The following is a 22,348-nucleotide window of genomic DNA, read 5'->3' as shown; positions in this document are numbered from 1 at the left end:
TTTTTTTGTGCCCCGTCGTTTTCCTTCAGCAAACGGCTGTCTGCATATTTAGAAATCGGAAAGTGTCTTGGGAGCAAGCACAGCCAGGCGGACTTATCCCAGACAAAAAAGGATGACCAGCAAGTGACCGTGAACACATTGTGTAATCCGCTTGTAAATGTCCCCGTGTCAACTCAAATCAAACCTGAGCTAATTATGCAACAAATGCTAATACTCTGGTCCAGTGTTGGGACCAGAGCGGGGAGAAAACAATCAGACATGCTGTGATCAGGCACACTTTGCCCCTGCTGCTGCATGTTTGCCTCCCAAAGAAACCCCAAAAACAAAACCAGTCAAATAAGGCCTCAGTCAGATATTACTAGAATGTATCGTTCAAGCGCTCCAGTAGTCTTTTTAAAAGCTGTCGCTGTGTCGTAATACTTCCCTGTTGGCTGTTCAGCACATTTTACGACTTGCTCCAAAGTCACAGTGTCTCAGGGAGATGGAGTGAGGGGATGACAGAAGAGAGTGTCGACAGAGAGAGAAGGAGCCCCGGAGGATGATGGGAAGTGTTCCTGTCACTGCTGTTGTGATATATGGCACTGAAAAGCTGCTGTTCTCAGGATGCATATTTGTGAAAAATCACAGCTTCCCCCCTGGAGGTCGTGGACGAGAGAAAGATCAAAATAAAGTGTTTTTTTCTGAAGGATTTTTACAAAATGCGCACAATGAAACTCGTGTTACTGCATTTAATTAATTTTTCAGGCAGGTAACTGAAGACACCTTAAAGCAATGTCTGACTAAACACAAAGAGAACATCCTCACTTTTTTAATTTAACAGAATAAAAAAAACAAAGATCCGTTTGTTTTTCAAGATGAAAAAGAAGAAAGATTCTCCACAGCCGAAGAAAGCTAAAGGGACACAATGTTTCCCTGGAATTAGATATTTTAAATGAAAGCCTGAAAGCCCGTGAGCGGAGCGATGTGTGAGCAGCAGGACGGATCAACATGACTGACAGGAGAGATGAATAACAGAAACGTTCAGAGAGAATCGGGACGTTTGCTCTTTTTCTCCCCCTCCCTCTGAACTCTCTCTTTTTATCGAGGCGACTTGTGCAAAAACAAATAACTTGATATCGTGTGCAGAATATTTTCCCCACCTTTTCTGCACTTTTGTGCAAAAAGTGTCTGATGTTAAGCTTTCAATAAATCAGCCTCATCCCGCTGTGCTTACAGGCCAATACAGTACAGATTGTAAATAAATGGAGAAAGCCTGAGTGATGTCATCCATTGTTTATCGCCGGCTCTTTGGAAGCTCATCAATGGCAGTCGCCATGTTGGAATTGCTGTCTCAAGCTAATACTCGTGCCTAACACCAAAGTATTTAACATCAATATATCTTACCGTCCTTAAAATCAAAAGTTATAAAAACATTTCCAGGCTGTTTCAATGATTGTTGATTGGTGCAGCCGTCTAAAGATCTGTAGATGTGTTTCCTAATCTCCCCGTACACAGTTAGCAGTCAGTGTTGTTGTCTCTATAATTGGTCCGAACGGTCCTCTGTGACCTTCAGTGCTTTATTTCTCTCCCTGATTTGAACATCCAGAGTCTGTGAGTCAAACATGTGGAACGTGCTGCTTAACAGGTCACGGCTTCTTTAAACGACGGAGCTTGAAATGTTTAATTTCAGATCTTGATTATGCATTCGCTTTGCTTGAACGCCCATTTCCCACACCACAACCAATTAAAGCAAGCTCACTGGTAACGCAGCCAAGGGGGTTGGAATTGCCTTCATTACATTTGATTTGTAATTGCTCTCTCTTCATACCAAGTGACCCCCAAATCAATTTCCTGTAAACGCTTGATGAACTGCAGAGCTCCTCGCTGCAGCAGGTCGAGGTGATCCAACAACATCCTGGATGTCGCTAAGGGATCGCTCTGTGTTTAGAGTTTAGGACAGACATGCATGATAACCAACATTTCTTGACTTTTCAGAGCTTCATACCTTTCTCGTATGCTAAGCTGTTTTTTTTTAATGTGTCTCTTCGAGAATCATTGCTGTCTGAAAAACACAGATCAGCGTCACACATAATGGTAACCATCTGGACTTTGGTGCAGAGATTTGTCACTGGCTCCCCTTGGCTCACCTCTTCTCTTTCCACGCCTTCAGGTGGGGAACTACGAGTCGGGCATCCTGCAAATGAGATACCCTGTGTGGCCTCGCTACGGCTCCTACATGGAGCCCGTGTCGGATTACAGGCACCTGACGGTGGCCACGCTGGAGGAGAGGCCCTTTGTCATCGTGGAGGCCGTGGACCCTGTGACTGGTACATGTGTTAGCAACACCGTGCCCTGCAGACGGCAGTCCAACAAGACAGAGGCGTAAGTGATGATGACACACACCAACAGACACTCACGCTCCCTCGCGATCTTTAAAAGCTCAAGGGGATGTTGATGCTATTAGAACAACTTCAACCACTATATTGGGTGTTAAACAAGAACAAGCTGAAATTGTTCAGTTTATATTAACAGGTGAGAACTTCAGGATAAAGTAGTGCTGTAGTCAAGACACACCTGAGACCAGAGTGCTCCGAGACAAGACCACACATATCAATAAACAATCCTTAACTGGAGTGCAGGCAGCTTGTCCCTTACTTAGACCGCAACACCTGGAAAGTTGTGACCATAAACAAAGGATGAAAATCTAATTATGAATGAGAAAGAGGCATTTCATTTTTCCAATTCAAAGTAACGATGCAAGGAAAAAAAAAAACCTTGATTTAAAATCTGGAGACCTCCCAGTCTGACAGACGGAGAGCAAGACTACAACACGAGGACAAAGCCTTAGTTTTTATCATCTATCTGTGTTGAGGTGTTTAGATGTACATTTTCCAGTATCTGAATATTGAATAACTGTTTGCAATAAAAAAAAGAGTCTATAAAGGCCTTGAAATCCCAACTGGAGCGTAGATATTTTGCAATAATAGTCAACTGCTGCATAGCGTCCTAAAGTTAGGAAACATGCAAAGTGTGGCTGAACTGGGGTTTATTTATACGACATACAAGTCAGCAGGAGTTTGTACGCTTGATGCAGTGTAGCAACGGAAACGTGATTTCACTTTGAGTTTTAATCATCTTCATATTCTTTGACGGATAGAGGCCAGAGGATGGAGCATTTTATGGGTTCTCCACACTTTTACTCCATCGTATCATCACATTAACCCGAGTGAAGTCAGCCTCAAATCAAAGAGTTCTGCGTATGCAAACCCACCTGATATGCCGGCACAGACCCACATGTTAACACGCTCGGCTTAATTGATTTTGTATCCAACTTCAGAGTGCCATTAGGGGTGAGATTAAGAGGCTCTTCCCCTGCCATTAGCCCCGGTATGGCTTCTTATCACTCAATGAGACGAGATACTCATTAGACTGCTTGGCCAGAGTGCAATATCCCAGGGATCACCTGTGACCCAATCAAGAAAATATATGTGCTGCATGGTGGGGTATCAATTAGATGGGACGATTAGGCCATGTCATCAATCCTCAACACCTACAGACTGATATCGGTGTTCATTAGTGGAGGAGAGAGGGGCCGGCCATGACCCATTACTGACAGAAGTGTTAACGAGACGAGGGGAGCGGAAGATGAAGAGCGCGTCCCTTCAGTGTTATGAAGCACTTTGAGGTGCGTCATCATCGCTCATGCTGATCAAATCGTCAAGTGCACAGTCTCCATGTTGGACAATGGCATGAAAAAAAAAAAGAAAAAAAGAAAAACTCCAAAGCAGAAGCAGATAAAGTCAATAAGAGGTTGAATGAAGCCATCTGCACGCTGGTCAGCTGAAACAATGAGCGATGAATAATGCAGGAACAGTTTAAGAGGATGGTGAGACTGAGGCTCCAGTGATTGATTTTGGTCATTCATCGTTCATCTTTGACTCGACTCAACGATTAGCTCTTACTGAGTGAGTGGAGTTGAACAGGTATGCATGACTTCCTGTGATTTTGCAGCCAGCGTGAAGTGGATGAACTGCGAGGTTTTTGCACTTCCCAATTGAGTTTTCATCACTGGATGTTAAAACCGCTTTTGTATTCGGGCCCTTCCCTTTGCTCTAACTCATGAATGTTTGCACAAACATGCACACACACTGTTTCAGACTGTTCCTAAACAGACACATTGTGCCACCCTGCAGAAAAGCACCATTAAACGGTCATCTCTGACGGAGCAGGACTTCAACTACCAAACATCCCAAATCATTCATTGGGAAGCTTACCGCCCAACATCCCATCATCCTTAACGCAGCTTCGACTTTCTTTACACAAATCTTCTCCACCACCTGTAAAGGTTCCCTGCAGCAATAAAATGCAAACATCCTCAACTCACATCCGTGCTTTCTAAATGTGGAGCCATTGGTCATGCAGGTTGTCCATTCCAATCCCTCAGCCCCGATCATCGTTGGTCTTCAGAGAGGCCGAAGATTACGCCGCCAGAACCCGCCTCTGACTAAAGCAGCCCAAAGCAGTTGACAAGTTATTCCCCTTTGAGTCGCACGCGATCCTCCAGTGGAGTCAGAAATATCCGAAGCTTCTTCGCTGCTTCGACACGACTGGCAGACTCTTCTCCCTCAGAGCACACTGGCATAGATTAATTCAGAGGCAAAGCCCTGGTGAACACTGGTATCGACCTGGGGAGATAATGTCATCACAGATGAGCTGCTTTCAAGGGGAGTTAGATCATAAGTTGATTAAATTAAAGCTGAGTGAAGCAGCCCAACGTGGAGCAGCAGGGCCCGGAACAAAGCGCCAGAAATCTGCACTTAGCAACTTCAAACCGGCAGATTTCCCAAGATAATGTTTGAAATCTGTAGGAGCTTTCGATGGTGCTAATGTGACGTCTGCATACCTGCGTATACGGTCACGTATGTGAGGGTGATGTACCCTGACAGCACAGCGGGTCATCACACCTTGGGCAGAGAACTTACACACTCCTGCTCATTACGAGCTTTTCCCAAAAGAATTCATTTCAGTTCTCCCGTTTGTCCTTTTTGTTTATCTTGAGAGCGATTCATCCAACTGTCTTCACGCTGGGTTGTAATATCGCCGAGGGCTGAAATGAGTGCAACAATAGAATCAGAACAGCACAGCAAGCAGTACCCATTTTAAACTCTCGGTGTCTGAGCTACATATTGGTCCCTTAAACATCAGTAAATGCTAAGAGATGTTCGTGTTTTAGCCAGACTCTTTTATCCTCAATCACACTAACGTTTCTCCGAGACAGACCAATCTTCGAATAAATTACCCCACGCGTGATTTAGAAGCTGTTCCCAAAGACCCCCGTGAAGCCACTGGCAGGCGTCTTGGAGCCCAGCCCTGACTCGCTGGCAGCTGCTGAGACGGGGGACGTTGGGGCCGCTGTGTTTACTCTGGCTGTGCTGTGGCAGCCTCGTTTTCCTCCAAAGTGTTCATTTGTTTCGGTTTGTTGTGGCCGGGCTCAGTCTGTTCGTCTCATTGCCTCTCAGTCCTGATGTGTGGGGGCCGAGTCCATTAGACCAAAGGGCTGCCGGGGGGGGGGTTATTAGTGCTCTCTGCATCTCACCCTTGGCGCACTAGTTGACTGCCACATCTCCTCAAACAGAGGGACCAGTTTTAAGCATGTTGGAGGTTTGCTTTGGTTTGAAATCAACACTCAATCATGGACCAAAACCTGTGTTTAAGACAAAACAGAAACATCTTCTCATATTCTGAATTCATCAAGTTAAACACTATGAGTGTTATGGGACTTTAACTGTAACTAATGAAGTCAGCAAATCAGATAATCAGTCTGATCACTGGAGGAGGTTTCCATTTTGTCCGCTCTTTTTTTTTTTTTTTTTTAAAGATTCTGCGATCAATTCCAAGTAACAATACTTACACATCTCAAAGATGATTGGTTGCCATAGGTTGATTAAAGCCTGGTCCTAAACAATGCAGAATCCAACAACCACTGACAACCATCATTCATGGCCCAACTTAAACGAGCAGTAATAATGCTACACAACGAGTTAATCTGATGTGGTATCAGCAACGCCTCAAACATCCAAAACCTCAGAGAGCGTCAGGCGCTCACGCTCTCTTTTGCCTAACACGAGAAGTTCTCGGATGTGTTCAGTGATGTTGGCAGATAGAAGCAGAGAGCGCACTTTCATGTGTGATTTGAGGCACACACTGAGTCGGAGCCATCCAGCTGTTTATTTTTTCTCTCTTTTGGCATGTGCTTCCTCTAAATCAGCTCAGAGTAAACGATGTTTTACAAGACTGCAGTCTCCGTGTTTTCTGCCCGACTCCCATCACCGGCGTCATCTTGTTAACGTGAAACTGAAGGGCGTTTTCATCCCCGTGTTCTTGGAAATCCTTCTGATAAGTAAAGGGGAATTGATTTTCAACCCTTACATCAGCTTCTTTTACTTGGTATGCTGAGCCCCAAACTGACACTTTAGCTTCTGCTGCGTGCTCCGTCTGATGATCAGAGCTGTGTGCAAGCACGCACACCGGCTCTCTCAGTCGGGGTCACTCGCACAGTTGTGGCGTGTGGTAGGAATTTACACAGGCCTGCGTCCTAATTAACACTGTTTAAATGTCTGTAGTACACGCACGGTATCAAAGTCTGGATATGTAAATGATGACTCTTAGAGGGGAGAGGGAATCTGCACACATTTACATACAGAGGCTTTTTTTCTCGCCCACTCGTTCGGTAACATTTTCAGAGGTCAAGTCGCCATCATCAGCTCCAAATAATGCAGCGATGAGTTTCACTCTTGTCTGCCATTGTTTTCTCGTGATTAATTTGTGTCAGATTTGTTTTGTTGGGCCCAGCTGTCGGTCCATCTGTCAGGGCCGTGACACAGTGTGCGAGACTGCGGAGTAATAGCTCTTACTCTACCTCGTGCAAAATCCCAAACTTCCTGGCTCAGAGAGAAATGTTTGTTTTATTCTTCTGTCTTTCCAGCACATGTTGAAAATGACTTTGATGACTCCAGCTTCCTCCCACAGTCCAAGCACATGCTCGTTAGCTTAATTGGCGACTCTAAAGAAAAGCCTGTTGGTGTGAATGTGAGTGTGACTGGTTGTCTGTCTCTATGTGTCCGCCCTGTGATTGACAGGCGAACAGTCCAGGGTGTAACCCCGCCTCTCGTCCAATGACAGCTGGGATCAGACCCCCCACGACCCAGAATAGGAAAAATCAGTAAAGACAATGAATGAATAAATACTGAAAGACACTAAGGGCATAATGTATAAAATCTGAAATTTTCATTTCAGGCTTCTCCAGTTTATTGTAGCTCTGCTTTAACCTCGTAGTGCTCCTTTTATTTATGGAGGCTTTGCTAAGTGTAATAATCCCTCGTTGAACTGTTCAGCTTTCTACTAATCCATGTTGACCTTCACAGAAAAGTAGACTGAAAAGTTTTTAATCGTTTCAGAACTCAAAGTTTTGTTTTTATTTAGTTTATGGTGGAGGACCAAAGCAGTGGACACAAATTGTCTCAACCTAACAAGTCCGTCAATATTTCCATTTTCCTCCATTCGAAACAAGAGCCTTGGTTTTATTGGTGATTCCATATTATATTCATTATTAATGATCTTGGAGGTAATTGCTGATTTCCTTCCAATTGATAACACATAATGGGAGTTTAAAAGAATCGTCGATGAAAAGTGAGCAGGAACTTGAGTGTAGAGAAACCACTTTTAAAAGAGGTGACCTCTAAAAAAAAGAATCTAAACTTTGATTATGAATGAACCTTTGTTCTTGTCTGTTGTTCTCCCCTTTAAAGGATTGTGGGTCACACCGAGCCGTACACCAAGCTGTGCTGTAAGGGCTTCTGCATCGACATCCTGAAGAAGTTGTCCCGCAACATCAAGTTTTCCTACGACCTTTACCTGGTCACCAACGGCAAACACGGCAAGCTGGTGCGAGGCATCTGGAACGGGATGATCGGAGAGGTAAGAAGTAGCACCAGCTGGTCGGGTCGAATGATTGATTAACTGTTCATTTCCAAAACGGAGTTTTCTTATAGTCGGGGGGTGAAGTTTATTTTCCACAATACATGACCTTCAACTGCAAGCTTTTGTCAATTGAGTCTGGTGGCTTTGAAGAGCGATTTTTAAGCCTTTACGTAGTTTTGGATAAAATCATTTTACCGGTTAACAAAGAGGTCTATCAGTGTGTCAGGCACCTTAAATTAGAGTATTAGCCAACTAGTGACAAAAACGAGAAGAACTTCAAGTGGATCCACTTTGATTCGGACCAATTTTCTGCAAAGATCAAGTTGCAGCAACGACTACCTGTTTAGTTTTTTCAATCCACAGCTTTGATTTCTATATATTTTTACATATATATAAATATATAAATGTGGGAATTGTGCACCATTGTGGTATTAAAAATCAAGCTGTAGATGATGATGTGATTACAAAACTGTGTTTACCAACAAAGAAATTGGATGAAAACCATTTCCCGACCAACGTCAAAGATGAATATTGATTAATGAGTATCCGAACAGGCACCAAGGTCACTGTGTTGGCTGAAGGAGGGACTGGTGAACAGAAAAGGAGGCGTAGGTGTCCTCGTGAATAATCTCCACAGTCCCCTGGCCGGCCCTCCTCTTGAGGAATTGGTGGATGCAGCCTTACTTTACCTTATTTATTTATTTTCACACAAAAAAAAAAAAAAGAGGAAGGCTTGTGCTCAATGAGGCATCGACCTCCATAGGAAAGGTAATGGCTTGCATGAGGCGGAGTGTCTGGAATGTAAATCTACCGGCTCTCCATCAGTATGATAAACTGTGTGTGGAGTGGCACACACGGCTGAAAAGAAGAAGAAAAAAAACAATTAGTTTCAAACCCTTCAGGTGGAGTCTGAGTCGCTCAACATCGAGCCCTTCCAATATGGGAATCTGGACACCAGAGAAATTCACCTTATGGTCAGCCTTTTCCAAAATGTCGATTAATATCCTCGGGCATCCCGTGCAGAAGCTTAAATTCTGTTTTAGTGTCTCAGTCATTTTGAAAATGAATGAATTATTGCATGATCAGATACAGTCCATTATCTTTACAGTTATCAGTCAGTCAGCTGCCAAAAACAAAACAAATCATCAGACAGTCTGACGCTAAATTATCAACAAGTCAATGTCCTGGTGAACTTTATAAAAAATGAAAATGGGATTTTTAGGGGCGATCTCAATATTGTTACTCAGAAGAGAAAAAAAAAAAGTCAGATACTCGTCTATCTATCTTTGACCCTCTGCTAAATCTGCTGCAGACGATGCGGATATTAACACCTACTGGAAAACGACCACAAAACCGACTTTCTCGACATGATCAGCTCAAACAAAGACAATTCAAAAAGTACCAAACGAAAATATCACTTCCTTTAAGCCAAAGCGCCACTGACCTTTAGCTTAAGCAACCAGTCCCACTTCCTGCTTGTAATATTTGTCAGCAGACATCTTTTACGCAATCGGCATTATGCTATATGCTGAAGGATTACAGCTGGATTATATGGTGAATCATGATCGACGGTGCATTGTTGGAGGCCAGATCACATCGGAATAGGCTTTTGAGTTGCGTCCATCTGGAGGAAGCAGACAGGAGATCACTTGAGGGACGGAGGGTCGAGTTTGTTGACATCACACACAGAGATGAGATTTATCTCAAAGGTCAGCGTGGACGTTAAGTGTCGGGTCAAAACCTTATCGAAGCGTTCAAGCAAAACATCTGTTTGCATTTTGACTTTATAAACATCAAAAGCCCCCCCGTCTCCTTTCGCAGGTGTTCTACAAACGGGCCGACATGGCCATCGGCTCTCTGACCATAAACGAAGAGCGCTCTGAGATTATTGACTTCTCCGTGCCATTTGTGGAAACTGGGATCAGCGTGATGGTGGCCAGGAGCAACGGGACTGTCTCACCTTCGGCCTTCTTAGGTGAGAATCTCCTCGGCGCTCGTTTGGAACGCGGATGCTGATCTTGTTGTTTTGGACTCTTCGCTCATCTCTCTCTCTCTTGCCTGATCCCTGCAGAACCGTACAGTCCAGCAGTCTGGGTGATGATGTTCGTCATGTGTCTGACCGTCGTCGCCATCACAGTCTTCGTCTTTGAGTACTGCAGTCCAGTCGGGTACAACCGCAGCCTGGTCACCGCCAAAGGTGAGCGCCATGTTTTCTCAGCCTCTGCCGACTTACATTAAGGGGCATCGAAAGTGACATCAAACTAGTTACAAAGCTGTCCATCATGCACCATGTCATTTTCAACCTTCCAAAACTTCAAATGCTAAAGTGAGGTTTCATGGCGCTATAATAATAACTTTTGTTTTTGTTTACTTGCATAATAAGAGAAAAAAGGAGCCCGAAATGATTTCTATTTCTGCACATCCACACACAGAAGGCTCTCGAGGAGCTTTAGAGAACAGGTGAAATCCAAGCCTATTTACAGCCAGCACATATTGGATCAATGCCTGGAAAATTGAGATAGTGCAGTTTCATCTCTGAGACGTGTGCTTTATGAGATATCTAATAATGGATGGAGAAAGGCCAAAGGGGGCCCGCACTCACCGCTCTGCTGCTCGTCTTTGTTTGATGCATTTTCGGATGAGTCACAGAGATAATGCCAGAATATTTTGCAAGGTCAAACAAGGCTTGTTTTTTTTTTTTATCATATAAGAGACTACAAATCTGTTCCAGATATTTCTGTGGTTTCAACTGGACGGATTTATCTCTTAAGACCACCAAACAACATTTACTTTTGGTCAGGGCACAAAATATCCTGATGGTTAACTAAAGCTATTTTTTTGGAAAGATGCTATTTTCAGAAGTCCATCACAGACATATTGAGTCCTTTGAGTATTATCGCAGCACGTTCTCTGACTTACACGTCCGCTCGTCACGCAGACCCCGGAGGCCCAACCTTCACCATCGGGAAGTCAGTGTGGCTGCTGTGGGGAATCGTCTTCAACAACTCGGTCCCCATCGAGAATCCAAAGGGGACCACCAGTAAGATCATGGTCCTGGTCTGGGCTTTCTTCGCTGTCATCTTCCTCGCCTCCTACACGGCCAACCTCGCCGCCTTCATGATCCAGGAGCAGTACATCGACACGGTCTCTGGACTGAGTGACAAAAAGGTACGGAGCGACGTCGCTGTCATTGACAGTGCTGCTGTGTGTGTGTGTGTGTGTGTGTGTGTGTGTGTGTTTGTGTTGTTGGAGCCTACTGCTGTGTTTGATGTACAGCTTAGGAAAAACACAAAGTGCTCTATTGTGGGTGTGTAAACAGCATGTGGTTGAGATATGAAGGCAAATATCCAGAAAAGACAAAGTCATGGCCGTGACTTTTCACTCTCCCACAGAAAGGGTTACATCCACTATGTGGGGAAATTGAATTACATCCCCGGACTCTGTAGCTCGGGATGTATGTGAAAAGCTTATGAAATGTAATACATTTGTGGATTTTGGGGGCCAGACAGTGGTTATGAATTCTTGTATTATCTTATGCATATTTGTCTGGCTTGGGGATCTGTTTAAAGGAGCATTGACAGGAAAATCCGCGTTAAACCGCCAGCACAAGAAAATGGTTTGTCGACTTTTTTTTTTTTTTTTTTTTTTGCTCGCAGGCAACTTAAGGGATTAAAGAGGCGTTTGAGGAAAAGACCAAGCTGTCCAATGTTCATTATCATTCAGGCAGAGTCGTTTACAACTCTCGGCCTCATTATACATTAAGTCTGCGAGGCAGGGGAAGAAAGAGAAGCGCTCTGACAGCGAGGCCGCAGGTTACCGAGGAGCCTTCTGTAAGGTGGCGTGGAGAGAACGAGTAGGTTGAACTGCTGTTTGTCCAGCTGTGCGAGAGCCCTCAGGTTAAGTAAATGTAAATGAGGAACAAGATGAAGGCACAGACAGTGACCTTGTATTGGAGCAGGGAGTGATGAAGACGAGCGGAGAGGCTCTCCGGATGCCGTGATGTAAAGGCAGATGATTACCTCCAGCTTCCTGAACGGACACTTCACTTATAAGGAAAGTCCTTGTGAAGGGGTAACATATCATGTTAGCTCTGACATGGGCCGACCTCCTTCAATTTATTAGTGTCCAATCCACTCCACGTAGTACCCTATAGACTGCACGCTGTATTAACATGGGCATAGTCCCATTGACGTCACCAACTGGTATCTGAAGCGCCATTTTTAAACACAGTGACGGAAGCTGCCATATCGCCACCTAATCATAAACTGTATATAAACATAAGAAAATCATTTATTCATCCCACAAAGTGAGAAATTCACACAGTTACAGGAGCAAAGCAGGAGAGCAGAAGAAAAATCACACAGTGCAAAATTAAATGAGATAAAAATGTAAAAAAAAAGCATAAAAAATATCCCCCCCCAAAAAAAAGAAAAAAAGAGGCAGTGACAGGGCAACAGTTGTTGACACGATCATGCACACAGTGCAGATAAGGATGGGCATGTGATTGCAAAAAGTGGTCCCATAAATTATGACTGCCATGCAAAATTAAATAAACATGGATAAAACATGGATGAAGACTTGGTATCAACCATTGGTTTCTGAAACCCGTCAGTCGGGGGTGGCGACTGACGGGCTGTAGTAACATGTAAAGAGGTGGAGCAGAGGTTTTATGCCTTCTGACAAACAGCTGCAACGCAACCACCTGTCAATCAACTCAGTCATGCCTCTTATTATGAATAACTCTTATTTTTCATTAAAAAACAAAAGGGTCAGTGAGTAATCTTTTGAGGTTGGAGGAAATGCTTCAGTAATGTATTCCTTCTTAGTGTTTAATGTCAGAGTAGCTTTTGCAGACCTGATCCAAGAGGGCGAACCACTCAGATTGTGAATTTTAGAAACTTTTGTTTTTGTACTGAACCACACGTGTGCTGTGCAGGAACGTAAAGAGTCCTCAGGGACAAACGTGTGATTCGGGGCTCTTCATATAAACTCGACCTTGTTGGACAATTCAAGGTTTTCATATCAGATTGCAGCAGCGGCGGCCTGCTCCATATCCAAGCCGTCCTGACATGATTTTACCTCTTTTTCTCACACACACAAAACTTCAGCACAAATTGTCCCCCAGGTAATGTACTGAGAACACATTTGAATAAGGTTAATGAAAAAGTGCTATTCTGTCGATTGCATTGTCGCCCCATTCCACTTCCTGTCCTCACGGCTAATTAAAGAAATACAGAGCTGCCAAATGCAAAAGGATAAAATAGGAAGTTAATTTCTTACTGCAGACAATGGAAGGATATCTTTGCACAGGGAGACTTGATTATTGGGTCTCTGAATTGTTAGGTGTGTAAAGTAACAGATAAAGAGCCAGCAGGAAGAGCAGCACTAAATCACTTAGAAATGGATTCCCTCTTTCTAAAGCATGGCACTTCTTAGTGACAGAAAATAACAGCGGCAGTAACGTCTGAAAAGCAAGCAGGAGGACGCAAAGACAAACTGGATGTGATGGCGTGCCATTATGTGCTGATTGTTCAGTAACAGGAGCTGCAGGATATTCTCCACACCGTGTTGTGTGCACACAGTATGCAGACAGTTTTAGTCAGGTAGAAACACATCAGGATGCATTCGTCATTCTTTTGTGTGTTTGATAACTTGCAGGGTTCTCATTTCAAAACTGTTCTACGAGAAGTATTTCTGATGCAGGTGTTTCAATGTGCACGCACACACGTAGAATCACCTGCCTGTAAAAGTGCATTTAACTGAGGGTTTGTTTTTTTTTAATTGATATTGCCTAAATGCCAGAGGTGGGCAGTAAGTTATCCCTGCATGTTTTGCCTCATCAGCTGCAGCTTTTGCCCCGGGGTGAATTTCTTAAGTTGTGCAGCACATTTAAAAAGAACAAATGTCTGAATTACAAGCGAAGCAAGATGTGAACTTTTGTTTTCTAAATGGTGCAATATCATTTGTTTTACCCGATATCCTGCAAACCTTTTCTCTGAATAATTTAAAAAAAAAAGAAATTCCTATGCAATTGCATCCCTGATTCTGTCATTGACTCTTTTTTTCCATCTCTCTTGACAGTTTCAAAAGCCACAGGAGCAGTACCCTCCGTTCCGCTTTGGTACGGTCCCAAATGGCAGCACTGAGCGTAACATAAGGAGCAACTACCCAGAGATGCACTCTCACATGGTCAAATACAACCAGAAGGGGGTGGAGGATGCCCTAAACAGCCTCAAAACAGGGTAGCTGTCTGCCAATGATCATAGCACATATACTTAAAGCAGGACGGAGAGGCAGCGCAGAGCCAACAGCCATTTGAGTCAAATAACAAGCTCTTCTTGTAACCCTGCTAGGAAACTGGATGCCTTTATCTACGATGCTGCTGTGCTGAATTACATGGCTGGCAAAGACGAAGGCTGCAAGCTGGTGACCATTGGCAGTGGGAAAGTGTTTGCTACCACTGGTTATGGCATCGCCCTGCAGAAGGATTCACGCTGGAAACGGCCCATCGACCTGGCCCTGCTTCAGTTCCTGGCTGATGGTAAATTCTTCATATATATACACTGGATGTCAGGAGTCAGGGAATATTTAGCAGTAATACTTTAAAAGCCGTATTTGCAAGTTTTCCATCAACCTAAAAAAGGGGAATAAACGGAGAGGCAGAGACGTTTACTGTCTCATAAGAGTTCATAATGTACTCTGATGATACAATGAAAGCTGCAGAGGGGGAACTGGGAATGGAAATAGGGTACAAAATATTATTACAGTTAAATTTATAGGAATGAGAGACACGCCATAAATGCATGTCAATGAAGCTCAGATGTGATACTTATTCTGCTTGGCTGAGCTCCTCTGGGAAGTCATTTCGAAGCCATTGAGCAAAGGCTTGGTCACCTTTGGCAGAAAGATGCAATGGATGTAAAGAATAAATTACGCTGAGAGGAGTGAAGCCAAGTGCTGTGATTTGTTTCCCCTTATAGACTGAAAGCAGCTGTGAGGTGCTATTTAAACAAAGAAGGGATTCTCATTTGAGATGGCAAGTTAGAAAACTGAAGGAATGCACACAAACAAAAACCAAACCAGAGAAAGTATTCTCTGACGGTTAATGTTAATACCATGGATGAAATATCCAAGATGTTCCCCCAAATGATTTTTTCCAATCATTTTCGGCCATTTTTTCCTTGAATTAGATAAGACAGCTGAAGAGAGAAAGGAAATGTTAGGCGGAGAGAGTAGATATTGACATGCAGCAAAGGTCAAAGGTCAGATTTTAACCCACGACTGCTACGAGAGTACTGAAGCCTCTGCACATGCGGGTCAAGATCTAACCTTCAGCCTACTTTCACCCACGTAATTATTGGTTTCGACATTGAAAAAAAGATCAAATCGGGCGCTGTTAGCCTAGCTGTTAGCTTGCGTGCTCAACGTGTGGAGGCGGTGGTCCTCCAAGAAGGCAGCCTGCGTGCAAGTCCGACCTGGAGCACGTCATTTCCAACCTCTTTTTCCTTCCCTTGATTACTTAGAAAATAGTCATTGAAGAACGATGCAATAAGTTTCCAACCTGCATGACGAGAGAAATATCTGAAGGTTCAGGAGACGTTAATGTGAACGGACGACAGAAAGAATACAACACTATCAAGAAGAAATCTGTATATATTACCTGATTATATTTCCACTCAGAGTTTAGTAGCAAATGTAATCACTCCCTCTGTTATATTCAAGGCTAATGTTTACTGAGCGCTATCTTTATGTGCCAGCATCCGAGGCAGGTGGTTGGAATGGATAGTTGAACAAAGTGCATGACTTTATGTCCTAAACCTGAAACCATTATCCTCCCCTCACTTTACCCACATTTCAGTTTTCTAAACTTCATTCCTGCATCAAATGTTATTCCTCCTTTTGCACCAAAATGCAAGCAAGTGGCTGTCCTTGGGGGCCTCCTTTACCCGCTCAAGCTCTTCCGCTGCATAATCAGACAAAGAGCTGCAGCCTCTTTCCTGCTAACGCTCGCTCTAAGGAATGAGGATGTTTGTGGAAATGGTTCATAGCCCACTGGGAAAGGCTTGCAATGTGTGGGTAAAGATTGCAGGGAGTAATACTCAGTGGCCTAAAGAGTAAAAAAAAAAAAATATCCACACTATCGCATCATATGTGATATCAAGGAGTCATCAGTAAAAAACATGTTAGCAATGTTTGAAAAGGTCAATCTCTTGTTTTGTAGCAGCCAATGTTTTTCTTCTTCAAGCGACAACTGATTTCAAATTAAAAGTTTATTAAGTGGCAAAGATTGGATTGTGTGTTTACTGAATCACACAGAGCTTAGTCATGCGTGAGACGCTCACGACTCCATGCAAACTCATTTCATAAAAAGGTGTGATGGTGTTTCATTACGAACTCAAACTCAATGCGTAATCTGTGCTCCTCGCTCCCAGGCGACACACAGAAGCTGCAGACCGTCTGGCTCACAGGGATCTGCCGTAATGAGAAGAAAGAGGTGATGAGCAGTAAGCTGGACATCGACAACATGGCAGGGGTCTTCTACATGCTGCTTGTGGCCATGGGCCTGAGCCTGCTGGTTTTCGCCTGGGAACATCTGCTCTACTGGAAGCTACGACATTCGGTCCGCAAATCAGAAAGCCTGGATTTCCTCCTGGCGATCAGTAGAGTAAGTAAAAATGTTCTAAACTGAACAAGATCTCTGCATCAGGGTGTCAAAGTCATTCAAATGCAGGATGAGTAACAGAGCGCTTCTTGCAGACAGAAGTTTAAAAGTAATATGCAACAGCCTTCATGCAGGAAAGTTTCCTTGTGAGAATCCTTTAAAGATGATTTAGGAATATTAGAAATGCTGTAGGTCGTATGAGTACACAACCGCGTAGCTTAAGGGCATCAACAGTATAAAAACGAGAGTACAATAAAAGGAGATTAAAGCAATAAAAAGAAACTTCAGGGATACTTGCTGAGATATTCTGATCCTGCAGAAATTGAATTTAAATTGTCCCATTAAAAGAAACCTTCATCTGTCTGTCGGAGGTGAGATTTAGCATTCCGAACAGACACACAATTTGAAAGTAAGATAAAGCTGGTGCGATGGAATTGGAGAAACTAATACAGTAAGTGCATGATCAGCAACTCCCTCGTTTATATGCCCGAGCTGCTTTTAAGATGAAGCTGTGTGCAAACAACATTTCAAACAAGGCAACGTGAATACTAAAGCAGCAAAAGACAATGAATCTCTTTCTGCACCGACAGGCTCCGAAAGTGTTTTTTTCTTTTGCCTCATTTGCTCAGTGAGACAACACAAATGATGCAGAAATTGACTGAAATTAAGTACGAGGACGTCGAAGTGGCACACGGCTGGAAGACTTTTGGAAGTTTAATAAAGTTGCAGGGTGCTAATTTCACTCCTCTGTCTGCAGGGCATCTACAGCTGCTTCAATGGAGTCGAGTCAAGTGACCGCAACGGGAGCATGCCGAGTCCGGACGTCACGACTAACTACACACAAGCCAATATGCTGAAGATGCTGCAGACAGCGAAGGACATGGTGTCCTCTGCCAGAGTGGAGAACTCCCTGGACAACGCCACCAAGACAATAGAGAGCTGGAGCAGGCGCGGGGGCGACAACGTGCGAGTGGGCCTGCCACCCAGAATAACCACGACAGACGTGACTCACGGCCGCCTGCCCTACATCTCCAGCATCACGGACAACCACTCGCCGTACCCTCAGAGAGCTCTCACGCCGACCTTTCCTCTTCATTACGGGGACAGCGCCACCCAGCCTCTTCTTGAGAAACCCCGCGTGGTGACCAGGCCGACGCCCTTGCGTTACACGCTGCCCTCCAGGGGCAGCCAGCAAGTCATGGAGAGGACTCTGCCCATCTCCAGCCTCAGCAGCCCTCACCTCGCCATGAGGGACACGTCCCCCTCCAACACCGCTAACCCCCACCACAGCAGCAGGCTGTATGTGGACAACCAGCCCCGGCATCAAACGTCCCATTTCATCCCATATCGAGAGTTCCAGGTTCCTGATATCTACGTGGAGCACAAAGGGCCTCTGAGGAGGAAGTTCAGTTACCCACCTGACTGCGTGAGCCGTAGGAGGAGGTCCCATACCTACATGTTTGATGCTGCAGACCCCAGAATGAGAGCGGACTACGATGAACCTCGATCCTGCCTTGCTGAGTTAAGAGCAAATCATCTCCTTAACAACCATGCCCCTGTTGCTGCTGCCATGGCCCCCCCTTCAGGACACTACCCGGGCGCCAGCACCAGCTGCAACTCCTGTATGAAGTCCTACCTGGAGCCGGAGATGGACGAGGTGCCGCTCCTTGGGAAGGACAAACTCAACCGCCGAGCCTCATTCCTCAAAGCCACATGGGGCAACGATCGGATCCATCAGGTGGACGAAACAAAGCCCAGCACATCCGCGGCTCACTCCAACCGCTCAGACATGCCGGACCTTTTTCCACGGGTGGTGGTGGCCAATCAAAAGCCTCACAAGCTCTACGGCAGTCTGGGACACAATCTGTCCTGTTACCCCCTGGCTGCTGAGCCTGCCTACTTGGACCCGGCCCACATGGGATCCTATCCCTACAAGCAAAAGCTCAAGTACTCTGACTCCACCCGGCTGCCCTCTTACAGGGAAGCCATCCTGCAGAACGCCGCTGCCCTGCGCCGCTCCTCCTCCACGGTGGTGCACAGACACTACTCCACCTACCTGAACTCGTACACAGATTTACCTGTGTATGTGGGGCCAATGGCCCAGGGACCAGCTCAGTTCTACGACAGCTCAAAGGACATGTGCCACTTGTTTCCCTGCACAAGCCACTGCCCTGACAACACGGCAATGCTGCCTCGTATGAGCGACAGGCCGGTGGTTTATCACAACAACATGTTTGGGCCCTACGATGGCACAGGGAAGAGGGAGGAGCCAAGCCCTGGGAACAGGGATCGGAGGCAGGTGTTGGTGGCGCGCAGAGTCAACAGTCCCTATGTGCCAAAGCCCTGGGGCAGAGTGTCCAGCCTGGAGTCTGAGGTCTGAGCCCCCCCCCCCCATCCTTACTGGACCTCCACTCAGCTCTCAAAGGAAGCTCTCTGAGAGAGGCGTGCCTGAGGGGTTCTCCCCTCAGCCTCTGGTTAAAGCAAAAATTTAACTCTACACCGATAGTGTATTTGAGAGTGCTGACTCTCAATTATCAGTGCAATAATATCATGGGCAGCGACATGTAAAGGAGAAGAATATTACTGCTGGGACTTTGTAAGCCAAACCTAAAGTATTATTAAAAGAAAAGGCTATGTTGAAAAGTATTTAATATAAGAATTTAACCTGTTGATTGTTATTTAAAGGATTTTTAAATGCTGTGTTGCTATGTGAAAGAATTCTGGGAGACAATATACTGTAGCCTCTCAATCTGATTCAACTTGAGACATTTAGTTATCTCACTTTTCACCAGAACCATTTCAGTACCCGACGTTGTCAAATGAGAGATAAATTAAGGTTATTTTTCGGATCAAAACATATCCTCCGTATATTTTCTAGGTCTACTACCTTGGGTTTGCAGATGCCTCGAGGCTCCATTGGTCTTTCATGTAATTTGAGTGGGATTTAAAAAAAAAAAAAAAAAAGGGAATCTATTAAAAGTATCATGTGTATTTCCATTGTTACAGTACCCTTTAATAAAGAACAAGGTCATCTCAAGGGCCTTTTAAAATGGTCTGTCATCTCCATTTCAGTTTCTGAATTTGTTGTGGTCTGTGTGTGTGACCCATGTGAGCGGGCCGAGGACTCAACTTTATTTCCATAGGAGTTTACACACAGCACAGTTGATCCAGTCATGCACAGAGCGCACGCCTCCCCGCCGGCTGCAGAACAACAAGAAACCCCCGGACGGAGACAAATGCAAAGCAGCCTCAAACAAAACACGACTCATCGTAACTTATCAGCAGCATGAATGCATCATCCAACACATGCAAAGCTACAGCCAGAAGAAAAACAGCAAAACAATGCATTCATTGTTATCACTGCACGTTTACACACGAAACAGGAAAAACGTGATGGCAGAGAAAACAGCAGCGACACAAACCAGGAGTGTCAGCAGAAGCTTTTACAAGCACATAAACAACGACTGAACAGAGACATGTTTGTGGCGCTGCAAATTCACTGCACACAGTACACATTATAGTTTTATAGTACACTGTTTTTAGAGGTTGGTGTAAAGGGAGACAATACAATATGAGTGATGTCAACTTTAAAATGCTGCTGCTGAATCTCTCGGTTTACAATGGACTGATTTTATCCACATTAACCCCTCGACGCCTGAATATGTTTCCAAGTATTAAAACGTTTTTTTATAAATGTGTTTCTGCTTTCAAGCCGATGCTAAATTAAGTTGAGAACGTTTATTTGAAAATAGCACATAAAATAGATATTACATAAAAAAACAGCACATCAAAGGGATGTTGTTCTGTCTCCGACTGGTCCTATGACAAACTCATGCTTGCAAAAGGTTCCTAGGTTCGTACTGAAAGTGCATCAAGCGGCAGTGGAGGAATACGGGCGCGATTTCGGCTGCATTTGGAGCAGAAGCGGTTTGATGCAAATTCGTGACAACAGGCGTCCAGGGGTTAAACACCCATCTATGTTTGGCATTGAGTGAAGAAAGTCAAATTTCCTTCAGTTCAGAGAGAACACTTTCCTCCTCCGTCAGAATTCACGGAAACACGCCGTCCATTACAACTCAAAGGGCTTTTTACACCGCAGGTCACTCCTACACATTCACACACAGTGTTGGCAGAGGCTGCTGTGTGAAGTGTCAATCAGTTTTAATGAATCAATTCTTACGCATTTACACGCAGCTGACGAAGCAGCTAGAGCAACTTGGGTTGAAGCGTCTTGCCCTCAGACACATCAGACCTGCGGCTGCAGGAGCCGCTACGCCTGAGCACCACGGTGTGATCTGTCCTTCTTTTGTCGTCCAGGTTTGCAGATTTGAGGTTTGTTTTGTTTTTGTCGCTGATGACAATAACAAAAAAAAAAAAAAAAACAGCAAATGTGATGCAATAAAAGAAATGTGCTTCTTTGAATCCAGTTTCACCGGCTGGTGAACTCTTTAAAACCCAGACAAAAAAAAACAAACACCCTGACGTTGTACAAATGAAGCTAATACAGACGCAGAGCTGAGAGCCAAACTTTTTTTTTTATTCTTAATCCTCCAAAAGAAAATACTCATTAGAGGAGAGGAAACTCACATTAAAGAAAACATAGCAGCCTTAAAGTCTCCTGTCACAGCAATTACACAGAGTTATATAAAATAACCATTAGCACAGAGGTCGGAGTGTAGCAGCCCTAAACTATCTGAAGAACTGGAAAAGAATATAAAAAGTCCTGCAATTAAAACTTTTTTTTTTTTCCAGAGACAAACAGAGATTTAGCGTGTGCAGCAGGGACGCTTTTATGTATTCTGCTCTCCTCTCTGAAAGCTGCAGGATTGATGGCAGGGCCGGCTGATTGCAGAGCAGATGATAAATGATTCCACACATGCAGATAAAATATCATCAGCCATTTGCAAATGTCCAAAAAAAAAAAAAAGTCCGCCGACACGCACGCACTGTTGTAGTCCTGGACTGCATACTGCTGGAATTATGGAGACCGTTTAAAAAAAAAAAAAAAAAAAAAAAGCGTGGCTCTCTGACACTGCTGGAACCACAGCGGAGAGGAAAGCTATTAACCTTGATCATTATTTCACATCAGCAGCCGAGTTAGAGCCTCCATCAGGGGCGAAAAGCTAGCAGTGAAAAATATTCATAAGTGCTTTTTTATTTTATTAATATTCAGCACGTGTTGGAGAAATAATTGAAGCAGAGACGAAGCTGATTATTCGTGGAACTGCATCAAAATAAAAAAAAAGTTTGAGTCTACAGAGGAAGTGAGGAACCTTCTCAGCGTGGCGCTCTTCTTAACTAAAGTCTCTCACATGCTGCGTCTGAGCACTTTTCACCGAAGCCCAGCACCGTACAGTAACACGAGCCCTAATTGGACAAAGAGAGAGATTAGCACTTAATAAGTGTGAGAACTGACTCACAGCTGAATTAACTCATTTTCTGGAACCTTAAAGTTAATTCTCTTTGGACGAATATATTTCAGCGTGCTCTCTAACCAGACCAATCTTTATTCATTTCACACAATAATTAAAGTCTCATTCTGTCATCCGTGTGCTTTGTAACGTGTCCAATTCATTCCCTCTCACTCCTCTCTCTGAAATGTGTGAATTCACAGAAAAAAGGCGGATAATGACGACGAGTCGGGCGATTCATTTTCAGATTTAACAGGTAAAATACGGTGAGAGATCACATCGAGCATCAGGGAACGGTTTGTGGAGAATATTTCAC

The 22,348-nt window shown here is 44.3% G+C and overlaps 1 protein-coding gene across 1 annotated transcript in view; it reads left to right on the top strand.

Annotated features, from left to right (window-relative positions):
* grin2ca (glutamate receptor, ionotropic, N-methyl D-aspartate 2Ca) overlaps nt 1-20,368 on the top strand; it is a 56,870-nt gene extending 36,502 nt beyond the window's left edge. Inside the window, exons 5-13 of the mRNA XM_079367205.1 lie at nt 2,150-2,361; nt 7,788-7,956; nt 9,781-9,934; nt 10,031-10,156; nt 10,898-11,127; nt 14,041-14,201; nt 14,313-14,500; nt 16,392-16,624; nt 17,379-20,368. Of these exons, the coding sequence (XP_079223331.1) occupies nt 2,150-2,361; nt 7,788-7,956; nt 9,781-9,934; nt 10,031-10,156; nt 10,898-11,127; nt 14,041-14,201; nt 14,313-14,500; nt 16,392-16,624; nt 17,379-19,001 (3,096 nt within the window). The 3' untranslated portion in view covers nt 19,002-20,368. The remainder of the gene's footprint in view (nt 1-2,149; nt 2,362-7,787; nt 7,957-9,780; nt 9,935-10,030; nt 10,157-10,897; nt 11,128-14,040; nt 14,202-14,312; nt 14,501-16,391; nt 16,625-17,378) is intronic.
* The last annotated feature ends 1,980 nt before the right edge of the window (nt 20,369-22,348 follow it).

This window comes from Symphodus melops (assembly GCF_947650265.1).
Source record: "Symphodus melops genome assembly, chromosome: 17".
In the NCBI taxonomy this organism is placed as follows: Eukaryota; Metazoa; Chordata; class Actinopteri; order Labriformes; family Labridae; genus Symphodus; species Symphodus melops.
The sequence above is the reverse complement of the archived record's forward strand: the minus strand, read 5'-3'. Positions and strand labels throughout refer to the sequence as shown.